The sequence below is a fragment of the Volvox carteri genome (assembly GCF_000143455.1).
Source record: "Volvox carteri f. nagariensis unplaced genomic scaffold VOLCAscaffold_23, whole genome shotgun sequence".
NCBI lineage: Eukaryota > Viridiplantae > Chlorophyta > Chlorophyceae > Chlamydomonadales > Volvocaceae > Volvox > Volvox carteri.
The window spans coordinates 258,499-280,088 of record NW_003307566.1 but is presented as its reverse complement, the minus strand read 5'-3'; the positions used below and the strand labels follow the sequence as shown (position 1 = coordinate 280,088).

Here is a 21,590-nt window from a genome sequence, read left to right as displayed (position 1 = left end):
AGGCAACAACGGGGCCGGGGGGGGAAACTTTGGGTTTGGATTTGGATTTGGGTTTCGCGCTGTGGAAAGCTATTGGCTGGGACGGGGCGAGTTCTAGGGGGACTGTTTCTGTTTCGGGTTTTATTGCGTTCGTGGTGTTTTTCTGGTGGAGTTTGCGGTGGGGCGGTGTGGGACGGAGGAGAGGGGCGGACGTGGGTAGGACATGCAGGGTGGTGAAGGGCGAAGAGGGGGTGTTGCGTGTCTCCCGGGCTATTGATCCGCTGGGTGGCAGCTGGGCAGTGTGCGCAGCGTTTTGGCTCACCCACTCGCGTATTGAGTCAGCCGATGTCGTGTGTGCGGGGGGTGTTTGTGGGGGTGTGGGGGGTGCATGTGCTTGTGCGATCTGAGCCGGGGGCAGGAACTGGCAAGGATGCAGCGTCTGTCTGTATGTGTGCATGTATGTGTAAGTATGTATGTATGGGTGTAAATTTGTATGTATGGGTGTATGTGTGGCCTATTTTTGACGACAAAGAAATATCTACAGCTGTGATAGCACACGCCCACCCAATGCACTTCCTGCGGCAGCCTTTACCCGCGACACAAGGCCGCGATGCCCCTTGGGTAATTATGCAAAAGTATCATCACTTGAGCCACCTGCATCGAGGATTAAGGCTATTGCTACAGTACAGCTTTAGCCAGGGCTATGGCGGTGGCGGTGGCGGCTAAGGAGCGGTCTTCCTCCGCGGTCTTGGCTATGGGGATGTTCGGAGGCGATCCAACAGCATACGAAACACACTCTCCAGTCCAACCTTAACATCATCATATTCAAAATACGGTTCCCTTCCCGACGACTACGTTGTCAGCGCGGTACAGTACGGCGGTACGGTACGGTACGGTCAGCAATGACAGTGATGATTGATGGCAACGGTAACCAACACAACAAAAAAGTGGTGAGCGACGCTTGTATACGCCCCGCCAGGCATAAGTGGTCCAGGGGCCGCGGGCCAACAGGCGAAGAGGAGGCAGCTAACCTAATTGTTGGCCGCTGGCACTCCTATCCAAATGGGAATATTTCCCCTCCTGTTTCCTAAGCACACACATACACACACCGTTACAAATGGGCTGATGAATATGGCGATGAGCCACCAGGGTATTGTACACCTCTTCTTTTACCCCTCCCCCTTCTATTCTCTTTCCTCTCCCCTCGATAAACAATCGGAGGGCGCCAAGTTGCCCAAGGAGGCGCCTGAACATGGTCCTTCTCACCCCCCCCAACGGCACTGTTCACCAAAGCCCTCACTTCTCACAATCTCTTTCACGACCATTGTCTCAACATCATTGTCATCATCACATCGCACCGTACTTTCTGACACGAAATTCTTCACACACATACATACAAACACACACAAAGATCTTTTCGTTCCCACAGCAACGACGTCCGTCATTACACAGCACCTCGGTGCTCTGCCCATTTTCCAGCTTCCAGAGCTCTTCAAGTTCATGTGCATCTTAAGAAGGCTCGTGTAGTACAACAGGGTATGACACCCCACCGAAGCTAAATACAGCACCGTCGGGCCCCCATCCGCGCTTCTCCTCCACCTGCTCGCCGCACTGAGAGCCTTCGGAGCTAGGGTAGGATACGGTAGGACGGTTGCCAGCCGTAGCTTTGGACTCCTACCGTCGCGTTGTGCGAGGGCGTGATGGAAGCGTGTAATAGCTAGTACAAAGTATAGCACACATAACAAATACATATATGTGCTAAGCGCTCCACCAGCATCTTGAGAGGCCTTTACAGCGGCCAGCTACTACAAAACGTCCGTGGCGTGATGGAAAAGCCCCTGTGATTCAGGGTCGCGACTCGTGAGTAGGTATTCCTTGATGTACGGCCCCGTGGAAAAAGTGCAGTGCCTGTGTCGGTGACTGTGTCTGGCTGCTTCCCATCGTACGACATGGGGCCCCCCGGTCCGCCCCATGGGGGCTTCAGTGGGGTTCAAGTCCCACATTGATCGAGGTATGTGGTTATCCGATTTGCTCATGCAATGCATCCCGTGTCCAATTGCTGTTCCATGCCGATGTTGTAGAACATCCTGTTGACAGTGGGACACGTCACGCGATCAACTTGCATTGTATTTTCACAACGTGCTAGTCTTCAATATGGTTAAAAAATAAATGTGTTCCACTTGTGTACCAGCAGGTTATTGCTCCAGCCACTTTACGCTGTCAGGTTGCAACCTTCCTGCGCCTTTACTTTTCATTTATGTAGGTCCATGCTCACTTTCTTATGACCATTAAGCCTAACAATTAACTCACCTGTGCATCGGATCCCGATGAGCCTGCACGAGTTTCTCCACCATTTTCCTTGCGCATTCTGGCCTTGATTTCCGTACTGCTGTTGTTCCAGTCATATGATAGAAATGATATTTCCGTACTGCTTGCGGTGCGATGACCGATAAGTTCCAGTTCCCTGGTTGTCCGACAGGTTCCAATTTTCCTTGCGCGTACGCCTGCATCCTTAACATAAAGCCTTTCAGATGCCCACTTCTTCCATAATTTCAGACCCTGGTGCTGTACGTCTAAGCTTAATTGGTTGATTGGCACTTAAACGAAGCTGTGTTAAAACCTGTTATTACGAGGCTTGCGCGACGAGGCGGTCCGTTATGTAAACTGCTCATAGTAGGGGATTATCTTAAGAAGTTATTCATTCAAGCTAATGATACGTCGAACCAACAAAGTAACAGGGTGTTTCCACTTGGCGTATCACTAAGTTATACTTTAAGTTCAGGAAATCTCGCTCCTGGCACAGCGAATAACCCGTCTGATGAGGTATTAGTCTAACACAGTAATAAAAAATACGAAATTCCTAAAACGTTCGCGTAGCATGGTCCCGTACGCGGAAAGCCGAAGCCCCCAGTGGTAACATCTCGCTGCATCTCGTACACTAAGTCGATCAATTACCTGTTTTATGAAACTAGGCGGACGACCATCGCCATATCATCAAAGAAGACTACTTGTATATATTGTACGACTTTTGGGGTTATTTTCCTCGGCTAGCGGGGATCGGAATCAGGAGGGCCGGCATGGGGACTTGGTGCATATGAGCATACATGCATCCACATCCAGGAATCCGCATCTAGGCATACGAGGCCTCAGGCGCGCACGGCGCCCGGTTCGACGGCTACCGGGCTCGCACGGCGCGTGCTTCGACGGCTACCCGATGCCTGTGCCGGGACTGCTGCGTCTTACCATCAAGTCATGAATGCGCGTCTTTACACGGTGAATACTGACACATGACGCGCTGGCTTGTTCAAACGCGCGGCCGTTCCCGTTTGCATGTCGCTATCTGACCGCATGAGCCTGGGCCTGCTACGTGAGGGGCCACCGTGGCCCTCCTGCTGCTGCTGCTGCTGCTGCTACGACTGCCGAGGGTGAGTACCTTGCAACTGCTTGCAGATGTGTACGACAAAGGTATTGAAACGTGTGTACGACATGGATCGTGCGGTATTGCCAAAGGAAGGACCCCGTGCACGGCTGGGGTTGCGGCAGAGGTGAAGGCATTGCGGTGGAAATGTGCATGGTGCTGGTGGCGGCGGAAGACGTGCTGGACATGGATAGGGTGGCTTTTTTTTATCTGCCCTCTGGGGGCTGTTGTGGGTTCGGTTCCCAAAATGATCGAGTGTGACGCGGCTCGTGTAACTCCTTTTACCCACCTGCAGCCACCGCAAGCTGCTGACGGAAGAAATCCGACCAGACAGGTCGTGGGTGCGTATTGCACGGGACATGTTCCAGTTGGAGATTTGAACTGAGCTTGGCGGAAAAAACAAAAAACATGAACCGAACTTTTCGTGTCTATGTTTGTATGTATGTTCATGTGCTCTGTCATTACCAAATGTTGACCAAAACGAATACATTCAATTTTAATTTTTTATTCACTCAACCTTTAAGGTTTTTTCATGGCTTCCAAGTTGGTTTTCCGTGCGGTATTAGAAAGATGACAGCTTTTCTTCAGCAGACCTCGGAGCAGGGTCCGCCTTGGAACCGCACACGTTGGGGAAACGTCCTTGGGCCCACCAGCGTCTGCCAGCACCATGCAACATGGGATTGCATACATGGGTATAATAATATTATAAATGGAGCGAGGAACAATTAATGATTGATTTGCACGCCGCTGCGCTCACAGCTGCGGAGCGGTGAAAGTATCTAGTTCCTACAAATCCTTGACGAATAACGCAGCCTGCAATCTCTGCACACTAGCAATACGTCAATTGCGCACGTATACCTCGCACGCATACCTGCGTGGAAGACAGAACCCGTGCGTGTTCACCCCCACGGGTGGCAGAAACACTGAGCCGTGAAAATGTGGATTGTTGTGGAGCAGCGGCGACGGGCGACTGAGCTGTACACAGCGGCGCAATCTCACACGCCGACGCGCCGCAGCAACAGCAGCAGTGGGGCCCGCAACAGCAGCAGCTCTCTGCGACGAGTGACTGCGGCCTTGCTGCTGGTGGTAGCATACCTTGCGGCGATTGTGCCGCCCACTTTCGGTACATGTCCGCTGTACCCCCCCGCATTACCGAAACCAACCACCAACCACCCATCTGCGAACCACAACATGCAAATAATAAAACATTTCGTGGCACTCCCTTTGTGCTTTTGTACCCTGCCCGGTATATTTTACCCGACCCGATTCATCCACATATGTAATATATTCGCTACGGCTCCAGGAACGTTGTGCAGATGTAGCAAACGCAAAGTGGTTCAGCTCGCGGCTTGGATACGCGCACAAGTCTCAAATCATGCGCTACGACTCATGCAGTCGCGCATAAATCATGGGCTTGCTCGCCCTCCTCCCGCTATATCGTCCCCCTGGCCTTACACTAGCCCGATACCCTAACATCAACCGGCAACCCTCCACCACGCTCACTCCCCTCCTGCGTCACACACCCTCTCAGGCCAGCAACGCCTCGCTGCGGCCTTCTCTGCTTGGAGGATCCCCTTCCAGCAGCCCGCGCAGATGCAGCCGCCCCAGCAACCTCGTCCCCGTCCTGCATTGTCCACAGTGAAGCCTGGCGACCCCAGCCTGGCCTTGCCGTGTGGTTGCTCGGACGTGGACCCCCGGGATTCCTTCCTTCAAGCCAAGTGAGTCCGTGAAATATAAAAGCTACTAGTGTTGTCGTCATTGCCTGAGTAAGCTAGTGAAAATGATGATGCGTGAAAGTAATCTGTGTAATGACGTGCTGATGTTAATGATGATGACGAGTGAAATGGACAACAATAAACGTTCGATGCGCAGCCTGACGAAGGACTGCAGTCGTATGAGAGCTGCAAAACAGTATCGGCCTAAGTGCTGCAAGGGCACAGGGGACGAGAGCGCGCGCACGCGCGCACGCGAGAGCGAGAGCGAGAGCGAAAGAGATGGGGGTTGCAATCAGGGAGGGTGTAAAGCCACCACCCACGCCCCGAGAGCTCTCGGTCGCGGTTCCAGGGGCCTTATGATCCAAGTCTCTGCTATTCGAAACAGCTGTGTAATGCAATTCAGTTACGGGGGGGATTCAACAGCGGGATATTGAAACCAGAGAGTGGGAAGCGCCTCGTCAGCACTGTATCGCTCGTTTCGCTACCGAGGGGGTTTTCTCATGAGCTCATGGGCAATATATCGGTTAAAAAAACTGATGAATTGACGATTCGTCACTGTCCTCCTCTGACAATGGAGCTTTTTAGGGGTAGGGTTAGAAAGCGAAGGGGGGATGAGACCCGTCGTACACGTTCATGGTCTGTCGGCAACGCGGCCTGCTGCTCCCTGGAGCAATCAACTGCCTTACAACGTGCTACTTCATGCCGTACAGCAGGGGGCTGGGGCGGAGGTTATAACAGAAATACCTGTATGTAATTCAGTGGAGACATCGCTCGCGTGGGAGAGCTTTGTTCCACGAGCCCCTCCCGCCCACCCTTCCCATCCCCCCGGTCACAACCACCACAACCACCTTAACTTCCACAAACTACCACAGTGTGGCGTACTCGTGCTACGACCAGGCTCGCTTTGGCTCATGCAACCAGGCCTTCATGCTGGAAACACCCGAGGAGGTCCCCGAGGGCAGTGACGGGTTCCGGAGCTGTGTGGAAGAAGAGGGGAGGAGAGGGAAAGGGGGAAAGACGGGGAAAGGGAAGATGGGAACCGAGGCGGGCGGGTTGTGACACACGAGTGGGTCATTATTAATAAAGGTAATTAAGGGGCCTAAGGCTAGAAGCTCTTGGAACGACGTACACCAACACATGCCCGGCCCCCCCCCCCTTCCCGTGGTGTGGCATACCGGTTGTACTTGCATATGCCCGGTTCCTTTCCCCCCTCACGCGGCGAACCTTCCCACACAGGACGTGTCCTTTGTCCTTGTCCTTTTCTGGCTTGGGTTGCAACACAGCTATTCACTTCATATATGTATCACATGCCTGGACTGGACTTCCCTGTCTGGCACCCGAGCTGTCTGTACCGCCATCTCCCATCCATCTCCTGCCGTATAACACGTGTGCAGGTTACTGCCAAATTAGCTGCGGCCGTTGCCCCTGCTGTCCCACACTGGACGGCGTGCTCCGCGCCAAGGGCCTGGAGATGTTCAGGTGGGAGCCGTACATGTCATCCGTACGCTGTCCGTATATTATCCGTATCTAAGATGAATGCCAGGCGCTAAACCTCGAGCAATACATGGGGCCTTAGTGTGAGGGAGGGGGGAGGGGATGACAATGCTGCCATGGCCATTTTCGAGCCGCGAAGGGAGAGGAGCTGTGCAGCTCCATGGGTGAGGTGGGATGGGGTGGGGTTGGGTTTGGCGGCGCAGGACCAAAATACTAACTTCAGGTGACTGTAGCATCGACGCGTAGCGACATGACATTAGCTGCTTACTTCGACCTCGTCAGCTGCTTCGATTTACCCTTGTCTGCTGCTTGGATATGTGTACGCATGTGTGCTATAATAGCTGAGCATGCGTGTGTGTATGTGTGAATGTAATCTGATCTGCTGCGATCTGATATCCAGCTGATCTGATTTCATCTGACCTGCACTCCCACCCACCCACCCATCTCGACCAGATGGCTCCTGAGCTTCTCTGACGAGGGATCCAAAACCAAGATGCCCGGCTACATGGCGACACTGCTAGCCCCCACAGATGCCGCTGTGTGGACCGCGCTCAACAGGCTGGGTCAGTCTGTCTGTCAGTCTATCTGCCTGGCAGTGAAAGGGGGGGAGGGGACCCAGGAGAGCTGCATAGCTTGTAATACACCCTAACTCCCTCCCTCTTCCCTTGCTGTTATCTAATACTCCCCCCTACCCGTCCTTTCCCCCTACCCGTGAACCATCCCTCTTTCCCTCCCTCCCTTCACATGCAGTAATTATTCCCTTGCCAAAGGGAACACCAAACTTGACGGCCTTTGGGAAGGCATCAATCAGAAAGGGGGCATTCCCTTTAGGGGAACAGGAAGGGGTGACCACTATTGGAAACCCTTTTTGTTCCCCTAAAAAAGGACAGTCAACCGAAGGGGGGGAAATCATTCCCTTCAGGGATATCCTTTGGTTGTTCCCCCTTTTTGGGGCTCAGCTTTAATCCCATACGTGCGCACATCGAAGGCACTACATCTGCAACCAATTATGACTTTTCACAACGGCTGCTGTCTCTCTGCTCGCACGGCCTCGACGGTGTCACGCATGATGGTCCTCTAACGAACCCCAGCTCGCTCGCCCATTCGCTCGCTCACTCGCTCGCTCGCCCATTCGCTTGCTCACTCGCGCAGGTTACAGCAGCAAGGAGGCCGTGGAGGGAGATGGCTCGGCCAAGGCCATTCTATCGGATATCGGCCGCTATCACGTGCTGCACCCCGTGGAGCCGCTCAAGGTGAGGTGATGGGGAAGGAGGGGACAAAAGGAGGGGTTTCAGGGGTTCGGCATCGGATGATGAATAGGAATAAGTTGACGAAGGAGCCACGAGGATACTGAATAGCCGATGGTGATGTGAAGAGAACAGAAACATCCCCTAACCAGCGTTGCGATGGGATGTGTTATCATGATGCTGTAACAACCACACTGTAACAACCACACATGATGCGGCCCCCGGTGGCCCGACTGACTATTGGCCTCATACGGGGCCGCTGCACCACCACCAGCATCACTACCACCACTACCACCACCACCACTACCACCACTACCACCACTACCACCACTACCACCACTACCACCACTACCACCACAACCACCACAACCACCACAACCACCACCACAACCATCACCACAACCACCATTACCACTACCACCATCACCACTACCACCACCATCACCACCACCACCATCACCACCACTACCACCACTACCATCACCACTACCACCACTTCGACCACCACCACCACCACCACCACCACCATCACCACTACCACCATCACCACTACCACCACTTCGACCACCACCACTACCACCACTACCACCACCACCATCACCACCACGACCACCACCAAAATCATCAAAATCGCCACCACAGGCCACCTGGACGACCCCCTTCATGCGAGGAGATGTAGCCATGTATACCGCCGTATCGAATGGTAAGACAGTGTCCGCACGGCAGGATGCAAACAGCGGCAAGGTCACCGTATCGAGTCCCAAGAGCAGTGCTACTATCATCGAACGAGACCTGTATGCGTGCAAGGTGAGCGTGCATGCGAATAGGCAGGTCGGCGCAAGCACCTGAATTCGCGCTACGGAAATGTCAATCTATGAAGCCTAGTAAGGCAATCCCGCGTCCGGTCGATGGCAAGAGGATGTTGGGCAGACGCACGGCAGGGACGTGGCAGAGTTGTGAGACCGGGCATGTTGCTGTTGCAGCCGCCTTGCGCGGTGGAGCTCCAGAAGGCTGCAGTGACATAAGAAAACGGCTGCGGCAGCGGGCGGTGATAATGCACAGCGACTCGGAGGGCAATCAGTGAGCTGACTGGGCCTGTTACGCAATATCTTTGACCAAATCCTGGAACATTCGTGCCTGCCCGAGTACCGCTCCAAAACTCCAAAACCCTACCCAAGCCACTGCTTGGGGTTTCCATCTCCACACGTGCATAATAATTTCCTCAGTGACAGACACGTCGTGCTGTGCTGTGCTGTGCTGCGCTGTGCTGCGCTGTGCTGGAACACGCAGGGCTTTGTGCAAGTGGTGGATGCAGTGCTCGTTCCATGGGCTATGAAGGGCTACGCATGATGAAAATCATGTTGGTGGGACTTCCATGGCTAACAGCGGGAAATGACGGTGGGGGGTGTTTGTTCATTGCGCCCATGGACCGTGCGCTGCCGCTGCCCCGGTGGGGCCGTATGTCTGCCTGGCTTCAGGGATGATTCATGGGTGCAAATTCACTGGATGTGGTGGTGGTGGCTACTGAATTCTAGAAACCGAAAACCCGAAATAGGCCCTGACTTCATACAGAAGGCGGCGCATCTGCGTGAGGAGGATGGAGATGCCCCGAAGGAAGGTATAGGGCTAGTGGCCACGGGTGGTGGTATAACCCCCTACGTCACGCAGGTGGTGTACATACAGGTAGCATGTTGTGCTGGCGGATCGGTCTGGCTCGCTTTGGTTGTGTTCGGTTGGGACATCGCTTACAGCGAGGTGCACTTGCGTTGTGTTATGGGGCAAAGATAAACGGGGGAGACTCGGGTGGTGTGTATGGGGATTTGAACGGTGATATGTGAGGGGAAAGACGTGCGGTGCGTGGGGACGAGAGAGCTGGGGTTGTGCACGCGAGAGGTGACCGGGTGGTAAAGCTTTGAAACTGCTGGCCGGGAAATGCTAGGACACCGTTTTATGTGTTGACAGACGAGAAGACTTTTTCTTGAGGAATGGAAGTGTCAGAATGTGCACGAACGAATCTCGTTACGTAATACTGGATCACAACAGATCGTGGGTGTTTGCCTGGGTGTGTTTCTGCCAGCCCTGGGCCCTCAATTATACGACGCGACGTGCCTCCCACGAGAACCCCAGGATGTGCGTATCAGGCGATGCCGGCGGCGTAGTGAGCTGACCAGTCGCTATCACCGGATAGTATGATCCGTTCTGAGATTTGCAACTCTCCCGAGATCTTTGATAGTCCTTTGTAGCTGCGGCCTGGGAGCACCTTCACCACCGCCACCAAATGAACGAAAGGAGTATTCAGCTATACACCGTAACGGGCTAATGTTGGGCAGCACATCGTCAAAAATCATGACTAGATAGCGAAGATCGTTGGAAAAACTACATATTGACAACAATGAAGAGTAAAAGCATATGTATGTTCGGCGAATATCACAACGTCAGACATAATTTATCATGGTCGCCGCAATGTTGAGGTTTGGTCACTTGGTCGTACGCCCTAAGATTTAACTGCATTGTAGGATAAGCAAGGTTTGAGAGAATCGGCGAAATGGTTGGGGCTAAGTCCAGTGTCCATACTGCCTGCTGAAGTACGGCATTTTGAAAAAAAGGCGCGGTCAGCCAATTGATAAGGTGTTGGCTCTCGAGTCACTCGCTTTGCCCAAACGACTCATCAAACTGCACACAACAGTCCCGCATGCTAGCTGTTTCCATCGGTGCAGTATTGACCTTCGTCTGTTGACCAACCTTTTGTACAATGGAGGATTATTCCGAAGTCCGGGTGCAGCTCACTCGTAGGTTCTCAGACTTCCTTCAGTATGAATTTTCTACTCCAGGCCAGGGCTCCTGGAGCTATGCGCGTGCTCTGGAGGACCTTTACGAGCCAATAGCGGGGTCTGGCAAAGCCTACCGCATCAAGTCGCGGCGCCTGATGGTTGCCGAACACCACCTTCGAAAATATGATGAGCCTCTCCTTGTTCAATTACTACAAAAGCCACTCGAATGCTTGCCGGCGTTCGAGGACGCGTTACAGAATTTTGTGAAGAGCGGCGTTGACCCCGTTCTGCTGCGTCTTTTAGAAGAGACGGGTAACATGAACATTTCCATTGGTCTCAAAGGGGACTTTGGCCGTCACGAGGTCTCGCCGCGTCAGCTGACGTCTGCCTTTATCAACCAGCTGGTGTGCGTCTTTGGAATTGTTACAAAGTGCTCCCTTGTACGCCCTAAGCTGGTCACCTCGGTACATTACTCCGAAGGCACCAAGGAGTACATCACGCAGCAATACCGCGACGTCACTTCGCTGCGCGGTGCACCGACAGGCGCCTCCTATCCCCAGTTTGACTCGGCGGGAAACCCCCTCACGACGGAATTCGGCCTCTGCAAGTACATCGACAACCAGGTAATTGCAATCCAGCCGATGCTTCGTCCATGTGGGCACTGGGACGAGCGGATCTGGATGGGTTTGTACGATCTTAGACAATGTCCGTTTCCAGCAGCAATTGACGCGAGCTAGGTGCGGAACAGACTTCACCAACACCAATGCCGATCCGAATTAGAAGAGCTGGAGAGTACTTCAAACAGTTAATCGTAGGGTATGAGGAAAACACCTGAGCAGGTGGTGGGTTTTTTGAAAAGTATGCCGTCCTGGCGGAAGCCTTTTGGGTAGCTGAATGCATAAGGGGCACGGTCGTGGTCTTAGGGTCGCAGAGTGTTGCACAACTCTCAGGAAACGCTTGCCTCGGCACACATACAAACTGCCCAATCTCATTCTCCAACTCATAAGCCAGCCCATAACTGCGACCCAATACTATTTTTTTACCCGTTTTCCACTACCGATCCCCACATTACCGCCCCTTGGCTCTCTTCCTCTACCATCCCCAGACCATGCAAGTCCAGGAGCTCCCCGAGACCGCACCTCCCGGTCAGCTGCCTCACTCGACCGAAATTATTCTGGAGAGCGACCTGGTGGACGGAGCCAAGCCCGGAGACCGCGTATCGATAGTGGGCATCTACAAACCGCTGGCTGGAAAGCAGTCAGGAAGCGTCAACGCTGTTTACAAGGTAGAGAGTTGGTGTGTTCTGCTGATGATGGCATGTAGAAGGGTTGAAGTGTAAGGGTGGGGGTGAAGGACGTGGAGGTTAAGAAGCCGTTGACTTGCACTCTATGCTTATCGGCTCTTGGGCTTTATGCACTTCTGTAATGCGATGGCATCCTGTTCAGTCCACAGCATGGATGGTGAAGCAGAAACTACCGTTTTATAGCACGTTTTAAGCGTCTGTTCCCTGCTCCCCCCGTTCGTCTTGTTGCGGTACTCAAGGCCGTCCTTGTGGGAATTTCGGTGCACAAGCTGAACAAGGACAGTCAGACCAAGGTGACCATGGCTGACGCGCGCGAAATCAAGCGACTGGCTCAGCGGCCACGCGTGCTGGACCTCCTAGGGGCTTCCCTGGCGCCATCTATTTACGGACACGACATCATCAAGAAGGGCGAGTGAAGCTTGATCCTAATTTGCCCTAGGATAAATAATGCTGCGTTAATAATGCACGAATATATTATCAATGTTGTGGGTTGTTCACAAGATACAATCAGGAACCTGGGGATTTGGGGAAGCTGCCGCCTGTGGGATGTGCTGTGCTGACTGGCCTAGTTGCGACCCCAGGGGATTGGACTGAACTGATCGTCCAGCTTCCCTCCCTCAAACATACAAACAAACTTCTACCCGGGATTCTGGACTTTGGTCACTGATAGGTCTGGCGTTGATGCTATTTGGCGGGTTGGAGAAGACCCTGGAGAACGGCACACACCTCCGTGGTGACATCAACGCGCTCATGGTGAGTAGGATGGTCCGGGTCAAGCGGAGCAGGAAGGAGGAAGGGACCGACGATTGTTTAGGGGGATTGGGGAAGGGAAGGGCTGGCCGGGAATTGCCTCCCAAGTTGTGATGTTCGCTGGGGCCTATCCCTACAGAACTTAGTGCCCCCGCAATAACCCCATGTATTCATGTCTACATGGCTATAGTCTGTGCGTCACCCTTTTGCCGGTTTTCCAGCCGCTTCCCATTTCACTTTTTCCCACTGCCACTTTCATCGCTGCCTCCGTAGGTTGGTGACCCTGGTGTCGCCAAAAGCCAGCTGCTCCGCGCAGTCATGAATATCGCGCCTCACGCCGTGTCCACCACCGGTCGCGGTTCCTCAGGCGTGGGTCTCACTGCTGCCGTCACTACCGACGGCGAGACGGGTAGGCATGAGATGCCCGGTCATGAGTGTATTGACATATGTACTCCCAAGCTGTGTTATAATACCTAAGAAACCCACTTCAAATAATTGCCTTCAGGGGAGAAGCGTCTGGAGGCCGGCGCCATGGTGTTGGCGGATCGCGGTGTGGTGTGCATCGATGAGTTCGACAAGATGAGCGACCAAGATCGCGTCGCAATACACGAGGTGCGTGCGTCTGCGTGCATGGTCAAACGGTGGGTAAAAACAAAGGGATTTTGACGAAGGGTATGAACTTTTGATGTTTGATGCCCGTTCAAACATCTTGCAGACAACCACATATTAACGTTTTAACCGACTTTCAACACCTGGCCAACTTTGCCTCTATGGTCTCGCTCGGCACTCGCGTATGCACAGGTGATGGAGCAGCAAACGGTCACCATCGCCAAGGCCGGCATTCACACCTCGCTGAACGCAAGGTGCTCCGTGCTGGCGGCAGCCAATCCGCTGTATGGCTCCTACGACAGGCACATCAGCGTCACGCGCAACGTGAATCTACCCGACTCGCTGCTTTCCCGTTTCGACATGTTGTTTGTGGTGCTTGACTCTATGAACGATGAGCGGGACCGCCAGGTGCGGTTGGGCTGGGGGTTAATTTGGCTGGGCCTGTTGTCCTTGCCATGGTTGGCGCTAGGCTGGGGACATGGGTACTATATGCACCAACAAATCCAATATCACTCGACACGAAAGCACTCACTCGCCGTTCTTTCGTTTCTTTAGTTCCATCGACCAATACTCGTTTACTTCTTGCAACGCAGGTTGCGTTGCATGTGCTGCGCCAGCACCAATATCGCCCGCCTGGCGACGACGGCAGGGGCCCGACTATGCAGGAGACCATTCATGACCGGCGGCTCTCCATGGAGCAGGACCCGGACGACATCCGGATGTGGCTCAAGATTGACACACGATTGCACGGCGCTGCGGCTGAGGCGGAGCAGCAGGTAGTGCCGGTGACGCCCTGCTTCTCCGTATGTGTGTGCCTTGTGTAAATAACAAAGGGCCTAAGGGCATCCTAGGAGTCCTACCCTCTCAGGTACTACCCGCCCGGACGATTTTGTCCGCCATGCTGCCTCGTTCCCTTCATGTACTGCCCACTCACCACCCATTGCTGTACGCATTGCCTGGCCCGCCCACTACAGCGCAACCTCAAACCGCCTCCACTTACTATGGTCCGCGCGCAGGTTCTTACAACAGAGTTTCTGCGTAAGTACCTCATCTTTGCAAAGCGGAAGTACGCGCGTGCCGCCGCTCAGGCCGCCGCCAAGGGCGACTCTGCGCCCTCTCTGGCCATGGAAGAGTCCGCCGTGAAGCGCATTGTGGACTACTACGTGTCTTTGCGGGCGCTGCCACCGGGCCAGCGCAACTTCCCTGTCACGCCCCGTTGCCTCGAGACGATTATCCGGTTAGCCACGGCACACTGCAAGGTCCGGCTAGGTGATGTCATCAACCGGGCTGACGTCGCGATTGCATGCGCGCTGTTAGACCACGTGATGAGGCGGGAGATTGTGGGTGAGGACGACCACACGCGCAAGAGCGAGCGGGGGGCTGCTCACGGCGATGAGGATGACGGGGATGAGGACGGTGGTGACGGTGGCGACGTGGCGCAAGATGGCGAGATGGAGGACGCGGCGACTGCGGCTGCTCAGGGTACTGGGGCCTACGGCGTTGCGGCGGCGGAGCCTGAGTGAGTGCGGTGGTGCGCGATTCCTTTCCATGGCAGCTGAGGCCGCCTTATTCCGAGGGAGCATCTGATGGGTGCATAGCTTAAAAGACGCCGACAACCACCTCGCCTTCATTGGTGTTTAGCGGTGCCCAGCTATGACCAGCCATTTCCTAATCCTTATCGAGCTTTCCCGCTTCATGGTTCGTGCAGGAAAGGGACACGCGCTCGCGCTAACAAACGCGGACGTGAAGATGGGGGCGCAGAGCCAAGCGGGCAAGCGGATGCCGCCGCCGCTGGGGAACCTGTCCGACGGCGTGGGGGGCGGCCGCGGAACGGCGGCGGCGTGGCTAGCGAGGTGGCCAACACCTTGGCGGTGGTCGGTGTTCAAACAGTGCCGGACGGTCATGAGGAGGCCATGGCGGCTGCTGAAATAGCCGCATCCGGTAGCGAGGTGAGGTATAATCCGGCATGGCATGGATAGCACCTTCATGTCTTCTGTCTCTATTTTTCTATTATTGGCCAGGCTTGCCCTGCTTGCGTTGGCGGCTCCACCTTGTGTAACCATGTTGATGCTGGTTGTGGCCTTGTTTCACGTCAGCTCTCGTGCTTTGCGTTTTGGCTACTTGCACCCTACAGACCTACCCCACCCTGGAGTCCCTGACGATTGAGGCCAAGGCCAAGATTGTGGCGGAAATTGGGGCTATGTTGGAGCAGCGCGGCCGCGACGAGCTGGTGGAGGTGGCCGAGCTCAAGGTGCGAGTTCGGTTGAGGTGTATGTGTGTGTGTGCACTTTTCAATTAGATCACATGTGCACTTGTTTGTGTATGCCCTGTGCATGTATGTCCGCGTATGCTGAGGGTGGTATGGGCACGGGCTGAAGTGACGCGTTTAGGTGTTGTGTGGTGCATTTTTCAGCCTGTATGTCAGCTCTCCAAGCTTAAATCTCATGCAAGGCTGTTTAGACCCAATTTAAGCCTGGCGGATTACCAACTGGATTCTTTATTGAGTCTGTCTCCCCTTCTTCCCTGATTATGACCGGGATACGTACCCTTTGTTCGCCAACCCATGTTTACACATTTGCAGCGCATCCTCGTGTCCAAGGGCTTGTCCATCTCCACAGCCGCCCTGGCGGGTTACGTCAAATGGATTTCCCACAATCACGATTTGGAGCTGGCCAAGGGCAATTACCTGCCAGATGTAGCATACGACGAGGATAGCCACATGTTCAGCTTCATGTAAACTATGCAACTCCTATGCGGATGGATGGGCAGGCAGACGGTTTCGGTTATCCTCGGTTATCCTCGAGCGCCATGACGCATCTCGTCATTGTCAACTCCCAAAGCAGTATTGACTCACAGGCGCTTAACCAGGCAACAAATCCGTTGAACCGACCGCGTAAGACCGTCATAGGATTGGCGCAACCGAACCGAGGATAACAACAATATATATCTGTCGGGCGGATGGCCCATCGGTCCGCAGGTGATTTTTTTACTCGTTTATTGTTTAGTTTATTGTCTAGTTGCTGGGACCAGACCAGATTTCGGTACGGGGTTTCGAGTAATGCATGAACGTGACCCATTGATAAGGGGTTCGCGTGGTTGGGGAAGTATGTACGGGTAGAGATTGCCTTCTGGCCCATGTCGTCGGAAGCCGCCGTAGTTCTGGGCGTCGCTCTCTTGAGCGGCCTTAAGGCGTCATTTATGGCAAACGACGACTTCGTGGGTCCTTGACTTTTTGGCGTCTTGCTGCGTCCAAGAACTGGAGTTCTGCAATTACAGCATCATTACACGAGCACATGTGCATACTCGGTAAAATTGTCCTGTTGAGGGATCCTGCCACTTCCTGGCCCACGTACAGAATCAAAACCTACACAGTAGTTGAAAATTTTCATAAGTTCCTTCAACTACCGCGATTCTGGATGCCTGCCTGAGAGTTTCCGGGCCGACCCCGCCATTGGTCGAAAATGCTCGATAAAAGAGTTGAAATTGGCACGGGGTCTACACCTGGGACAGGCCCTTGAATTGGCCTGACAGGGACACGAATTCGCCTGGCAGGGACATTCCGACAGTCAGGATTAGCCTGTTCGGGGTGTCGAATTGGCCTGGCAGGGACATTCGGACAGTCAGAATTGGCCTAGCTCGACACACTTCCCAAAAGCCCGCAGCACTTCCGGTGCTGTCTGTGATGTTTATCCCCGAAGCGCCAGCGGCTTCAGCAATTGGCCCAACAGTCGCCGCGGCACACTGCCATTGGCCAAAGTATTTGTACAAACGAGCAGCTTGCGTACTTCATAGAGAAATGAAAGCAAACTTGTCGGCCTGTTGGTGGAAAGTCGGAATGCCCGTGCGGGCAAATTATAACACAAGCTGGGTGTTCGAGTTATCATACGCCGTAATCTCAGAATTGAGATACGCGGCACCTTTTGAGATTTAATTTAGCCCGAGAGGCGTTGATGTAACTTTGAGCACAGTCACTAGAGTCAGCCTAACTTGTTTGCGCTCATACGATCTTTGTTGGTTACAGGCGAGATACCTTGCAATAGAGAATTGCTCCCCCCCTCGAGCAAACGTCCTCGGGCGCCCCCTGGGATTTTTGGTTATTTGTGATCCCGTAGGTTGTGTATATGTTTGAAATTGTGGCATTTCGTCAGTCCCCATCCGAGGTGGAGGCCTTTGTCTATATTCAGCTGGTAGACTTCTCGCCCGCCCGGGTATCCACCTTTGGAGTAAGAGTATGCTGCATCATACCTGGGGTGCGCTATATTCGCATCCGGGCAGCGCGGAGTACGGTGCCGACGGAGACGACAGCGATGGAGAAGGGACTGCAGCTGCCGAGCAGGGTGCTGACGTCAGTGAATATGTCGGTGGCAACGCACGAGGCGGAGAAGGAGGGGCCAGCGGCAGCAGGGGCCCCGGAGGTGGCACCTCGGGAGTGGCAGCAGCAGCTACGACTGCAGCAGCCGGGAAGGGGTGTGTACGGGGCTCCAAGATGGCGGCCGCAGGGTCTGCAGCTATGGCCCTTGCAGGGGCAGCAAACCCAACGGCAGCTATTGCACCAGCGACCACCTCGTGGGCGCGTGGTGTGCGGGCATCGCTATCCCCATCTGCGGCCTGCAGGGCAGGGCCGGCAGCGATAGCGCCCTCAGTAGGGGCTAACCCGACCGCCAGAGCCCCTCCTCCACCACCTCCCGAGTCAATCCCGCCCGGTCACGAGCTGGCGCTCATTGGGAACAATAAAAGTAAGATACCACCCGAGGCCACACTCAGCGCTGCGAAGGCAAAGCCCCCGAAACAGCTGCGAACCGAGGGCACTATTGGACTCATGTACACGGCTTCACCAGGCACTCTGGAACGAGCGAGCTACAGACCGCCAGCCGGACGCGATCCACGAGTGCAAGGGTTGGATAGCAGGGCCGTGGACGCGGAAGGGTTCCGACTCGTGGCGGGAGGTACACGAAACGGGCAGGTGGGCCAAGGAGGAAGCGGCAGTGGGGGAAGGGATGACAGGGCCCGTGACCAACTGGCGGGTAACAGGGCAAACCGCTTCGCAAACCTCCCTAACGCTGACGACATGGACGACACCTAGGGGCACGCAAGCCGAGGGCTACGGATTTTACTGTGGAATGTTCATGGGCTATTGGAGGCGGGACTTTTCAAGCTCAACCGAGCAGGAATTAGGTCGTTCGTCACGAGTCATGATATTGTTGTTATAGCTGAGGCACATTTGAAAGACACTATTGAGGAGAAAGACATAGCTTTGGAAGGGTTCCGTATTTTTCGGGTGGAGAGGTCAAAGGAAGCCCTGAGGGCCGATTATGGGGGCGTCGCACTCTATGTACGGGAGTCATTCACGCGGGGTATTACGGTAGTGCACAAGGACAACCAGCTGCCAGGGTGCGGGGTCATTTGGGCACGCATTAGCCTTTCCACAGATAGTAGTCTCCTGATGGGAGCCTGCTACCTCGCACCAGAGACGTCCAGGGTCTACCCGGATGATGGAGGCACCGTATCACAGCGCACTGCAGCAGCAGAAGCAGCTTTTACCAGGATCCAACAGTCACTAACAAAACTCAGGCTTGGCGATGAGGACGTACTGATAGCCGGGGAACCTAAAGCACGTCTGTCTGGAGCACAGCATGAGTGGAACCGTGCTACCCCGATGGACCTACCCACTTACGTGAACGACATCCCGGATTTAGAGCAGTTGCAGGCTGTACGCGAGGTCATGGGTTTTGAAGGACTGAGGGACTACCAGAACTATGATGGACTCGGAACTCGAAATTGCCAGGACCAAGTTTGCAATTTCTTTGGTGCCCAGCTTGGGGCGCTCTGCAGATCCGAAGGGCTGCTCGTGATGAACGGCCGGATGAGAGGGGACCTTGAAGGCCGCCTAACTTTCCCTTAAGGGGAGGCAGGCGGTAGTATGGTCGATTTGTTCATAGCGACTCCGCGTGTGCTTCAGCAGTACGCCACCTTTCTGAGGGTGGGAAACTGATCGAGTTGGATGGATGGGAGCCCACCGACCACCGTCCTTTGACGCTTGTTCTTAATGTATTTTGAGGGGGGGTCCCCTACCATGAATGCCTTAAGCCAAGTGGCCGAGGATCTGCAGAGGGGAGTTTGCAACACCACACAAGCTGTCGAACGCATTGGAGGTGCCCTGTACAAAGTCCTGGCGAGGGCCTTCGATACCCACGGTCTTACCGGCATGACGGCAGGTGGGGATACTGTTTGGTGGAACCGGGAATGTCAGCAAACGCGGCAGCGCATGTTGGAGTGTAGGGCCGAGCTGGGTCCAGGCCGGGTGAGTAATAAATCGGGTCCGGAATGGGAGGCTTTCTGCCATGCGCGGACAGATTACAACCGGGCAAAAAGACATGCAAAGGCGGCATATGAGGAGGACAGGATGAGAGATTTTGTGGTCAAATGTCGGCATGACCAACGAGCTTTGTGGCGGGCTTTAGGAGGGAGGTTGAGGGAGCGATGTGCGATAGATGATACTGAGGTCTTCAGGGAACACTTTGCTGTGCTATTAAACGCAGGTGTTGGGGAGACGGAGCCTGATGGTGCGAACCGGCTTTTGAACTTCATTAACTTTGGGCAGCTCCTAGAGGGGCAGGAATGGCGGTCATCCCACTCGGTTTTGGGCAGGACTGCGAAGGCAGCAGAAATCCTAGACCCTCCCCTCACGCTGGAGGAAGTTGCACGTGCTGTTGACCGGCTGCCCAACAGTAAGGCATCAGGTTTGGAAGTAGCGCCGTCAGAATGTTACCGCTATGCGCGTTTGCCTCGAGAAGAAGAAGGCTCCGCGTCGGGTAATGGTAGGGGCAGGCGACGGGGGCAAGTGAATCAGCTTGTTCTGGTACTGCACGTGCTTTTGGAACATATCAGCAACCGGGGCATAGCAGTAGGCGGCGCCTTGGCGAAATGTTACGCGCTGGTCCTCCTGGTTAGGCTCGTTCGCACGGGGGAGACGCTCTCACTTAGACACTGAGGCCAAGCGGGTTTCAGAAGAGGATTCGGTACTACACATCATCTCTTTGCCAAGCAGTACCTTACTGCTAGGCATAGCCAACCGGGACAGCGGCCGTTAATCATTGTGCAAATTGACTTTGAGAAGGCGTTTGACAAGGTGCCGCGGGAGATAATGTGGCTTCGTTTGCAAGAGAGAGGGGTTGAAGGGTCCATGCTGCAGTCGCAGATGCGGGCGTATGACAAGGTTACAATGGTCATCAAGACGAATGGCAAGGCTGGAGGTGAATTTGAATCAAAACAGGGTGTGAAACAAGGCTGTCCATTATCAACCGAGCTGTTTGGACTCTACATTGAAACTCTCGTGGACGTCATCGATATGCACGACGGTGTTGACATGGGGGCACGGCCAGAGGATGCACCGGAGGTTGGAAATGAGTGAGTGTCCATCCTCCTCTATGCGATGACGTTAGCCTTCTGGCAACAACACCGGGACGCATGGGGGAGCTGCTCAACATTGTGGACATGTTCTGTGATGATTTTGGGATGCGTCCAAATGTGTCGAAATGTGAACGCCTCGTTTTTGCAAGCGACAGCGACATTAGAAGTGCTGTCCAAGCATCGTGTGATGAGCTCAGGCTGGCTGGAGAGGCCATACCGGTTAAGGATAGTGCACGATATCTGGTGTTAGTGTATGGGCCGGAACGGCAGTCCTGGGCCTGCCGTCAGCAGTTGTACGACACAGCTAGAGCAGGTATGTTCGCGTTGAGTGCAAAATTAGATAAGCTAAAGTTGTTCGCCCCAGATGTGAGGATGAGGTGTTTCGATACGCAGGTACGAGCAATACTGTTGTATGGTTGTCAAGCGTGGGGGCCGTTTATGCTAGCTGAGGTCTTGGACAGGCTCAGGAGGCGGAGTGATGCGAGTAACCTTGCAGAGGGGCCCTTCGAGGAATGCCTAATGGACAGAGCGGTGCAGCTTCAGATATCTTTCATGCGGCAAATTGTAGGAGCTGCCAGACCAACACACTGCCTCCTGTTTGCAGAGCTGTCGCAGCTACCCCTCCAATACCACGTTTTCAAGCAGGTTGTGAGGTTTTTGGAACCGTGTCCGTTTACAGCGTGGGTCTGTGGCACACCAAGTATTGCGACAGGAGGTCGCAGAGTCCCTCTCCAACCCCGAAGGGGCCGGATGGGGGACACTACTCCTCCGTTTTCTATATTTTCTGGGGCACGACGTATAGAAGGAGTCCCCGCAAGGGCTACACGAGGTAGACGAACGAGTGGAGTGGCTGATGAACAGGCCAATGCCAGAAGGTGTGGTTTTGGAGTTCAA

General features: G+C 54.4%; 3 protein-coding genes across 3 annotated transcripts; all 3 read left to right on the top strand.

Moving 5' to 3' along the window:
* Positions 1-4,333: 4,333 nt before the first annotated feature.
* VOLCADRAFT_117809 (uncharacterized protein) lies at positions 4,334-9,203 on the top strand (the record flags this gene model as incomplete). Its single annotated transcript, XM_002951352.1, has 8 exons — positions 4,334-4,643; positions 5,037-5,115; positions 5,985-6,073; positions 6,507-6,591; positions 7,060-7,169; positions 7,759-7,859; positions 8,496-8,660; positions 9,144-9,203. 8 exons carry the CDS (start codon positions 4,334-4,336, stop codon positions 9,201-9,203), a joined length of 999 nt encoding a protein of 332 aa, XP_002951398.1.
* A 1,322-nt stretch (positions 9,204-10,525) lies between these two features.
* Positions 10,526-13,607, top strand: mcm3 (minichromosome maintenance protein 3; the record flags this gene model as incomplete). The annotated part of the gene is made up of 7 exons (XM_002951351.1): positions 10,526-11,247; positions 11,730-11,909; positions 12,167-12,335; positions 12,598-12,680; positions 12,951-13,086; positions 13,183-13,289; positions 13,479-13,607. Coding segments are annotated over exons 1-7 (1,446 nt in total), but the record flags the coding sequence as incomplete, so codon positions are not given.
* A 3,800-nt stretch (positions 13,608-17,407) lies between these two features.
* VOLCADRAFT_91834 (uncharacterized protein) lies at positions 17,408-19,188 on the top strand (the record flags this gene model as incomplete). Its single annotated transcript, XM_002951350.1, has 3 exons — positions 17,408-17,757; positions 17,901-18,249; positions 18,919-19,188. 3 exons carry the CDS (start codon positions 17,408-17,410, stop codon positions 19,186-19,188), a joined length of 969 nt encoding a protein of 322 aa, XP_002951396.1.
* Between the last annotated feature and the right edge of the window lie 2,402 nt (positions 19,189-21,590).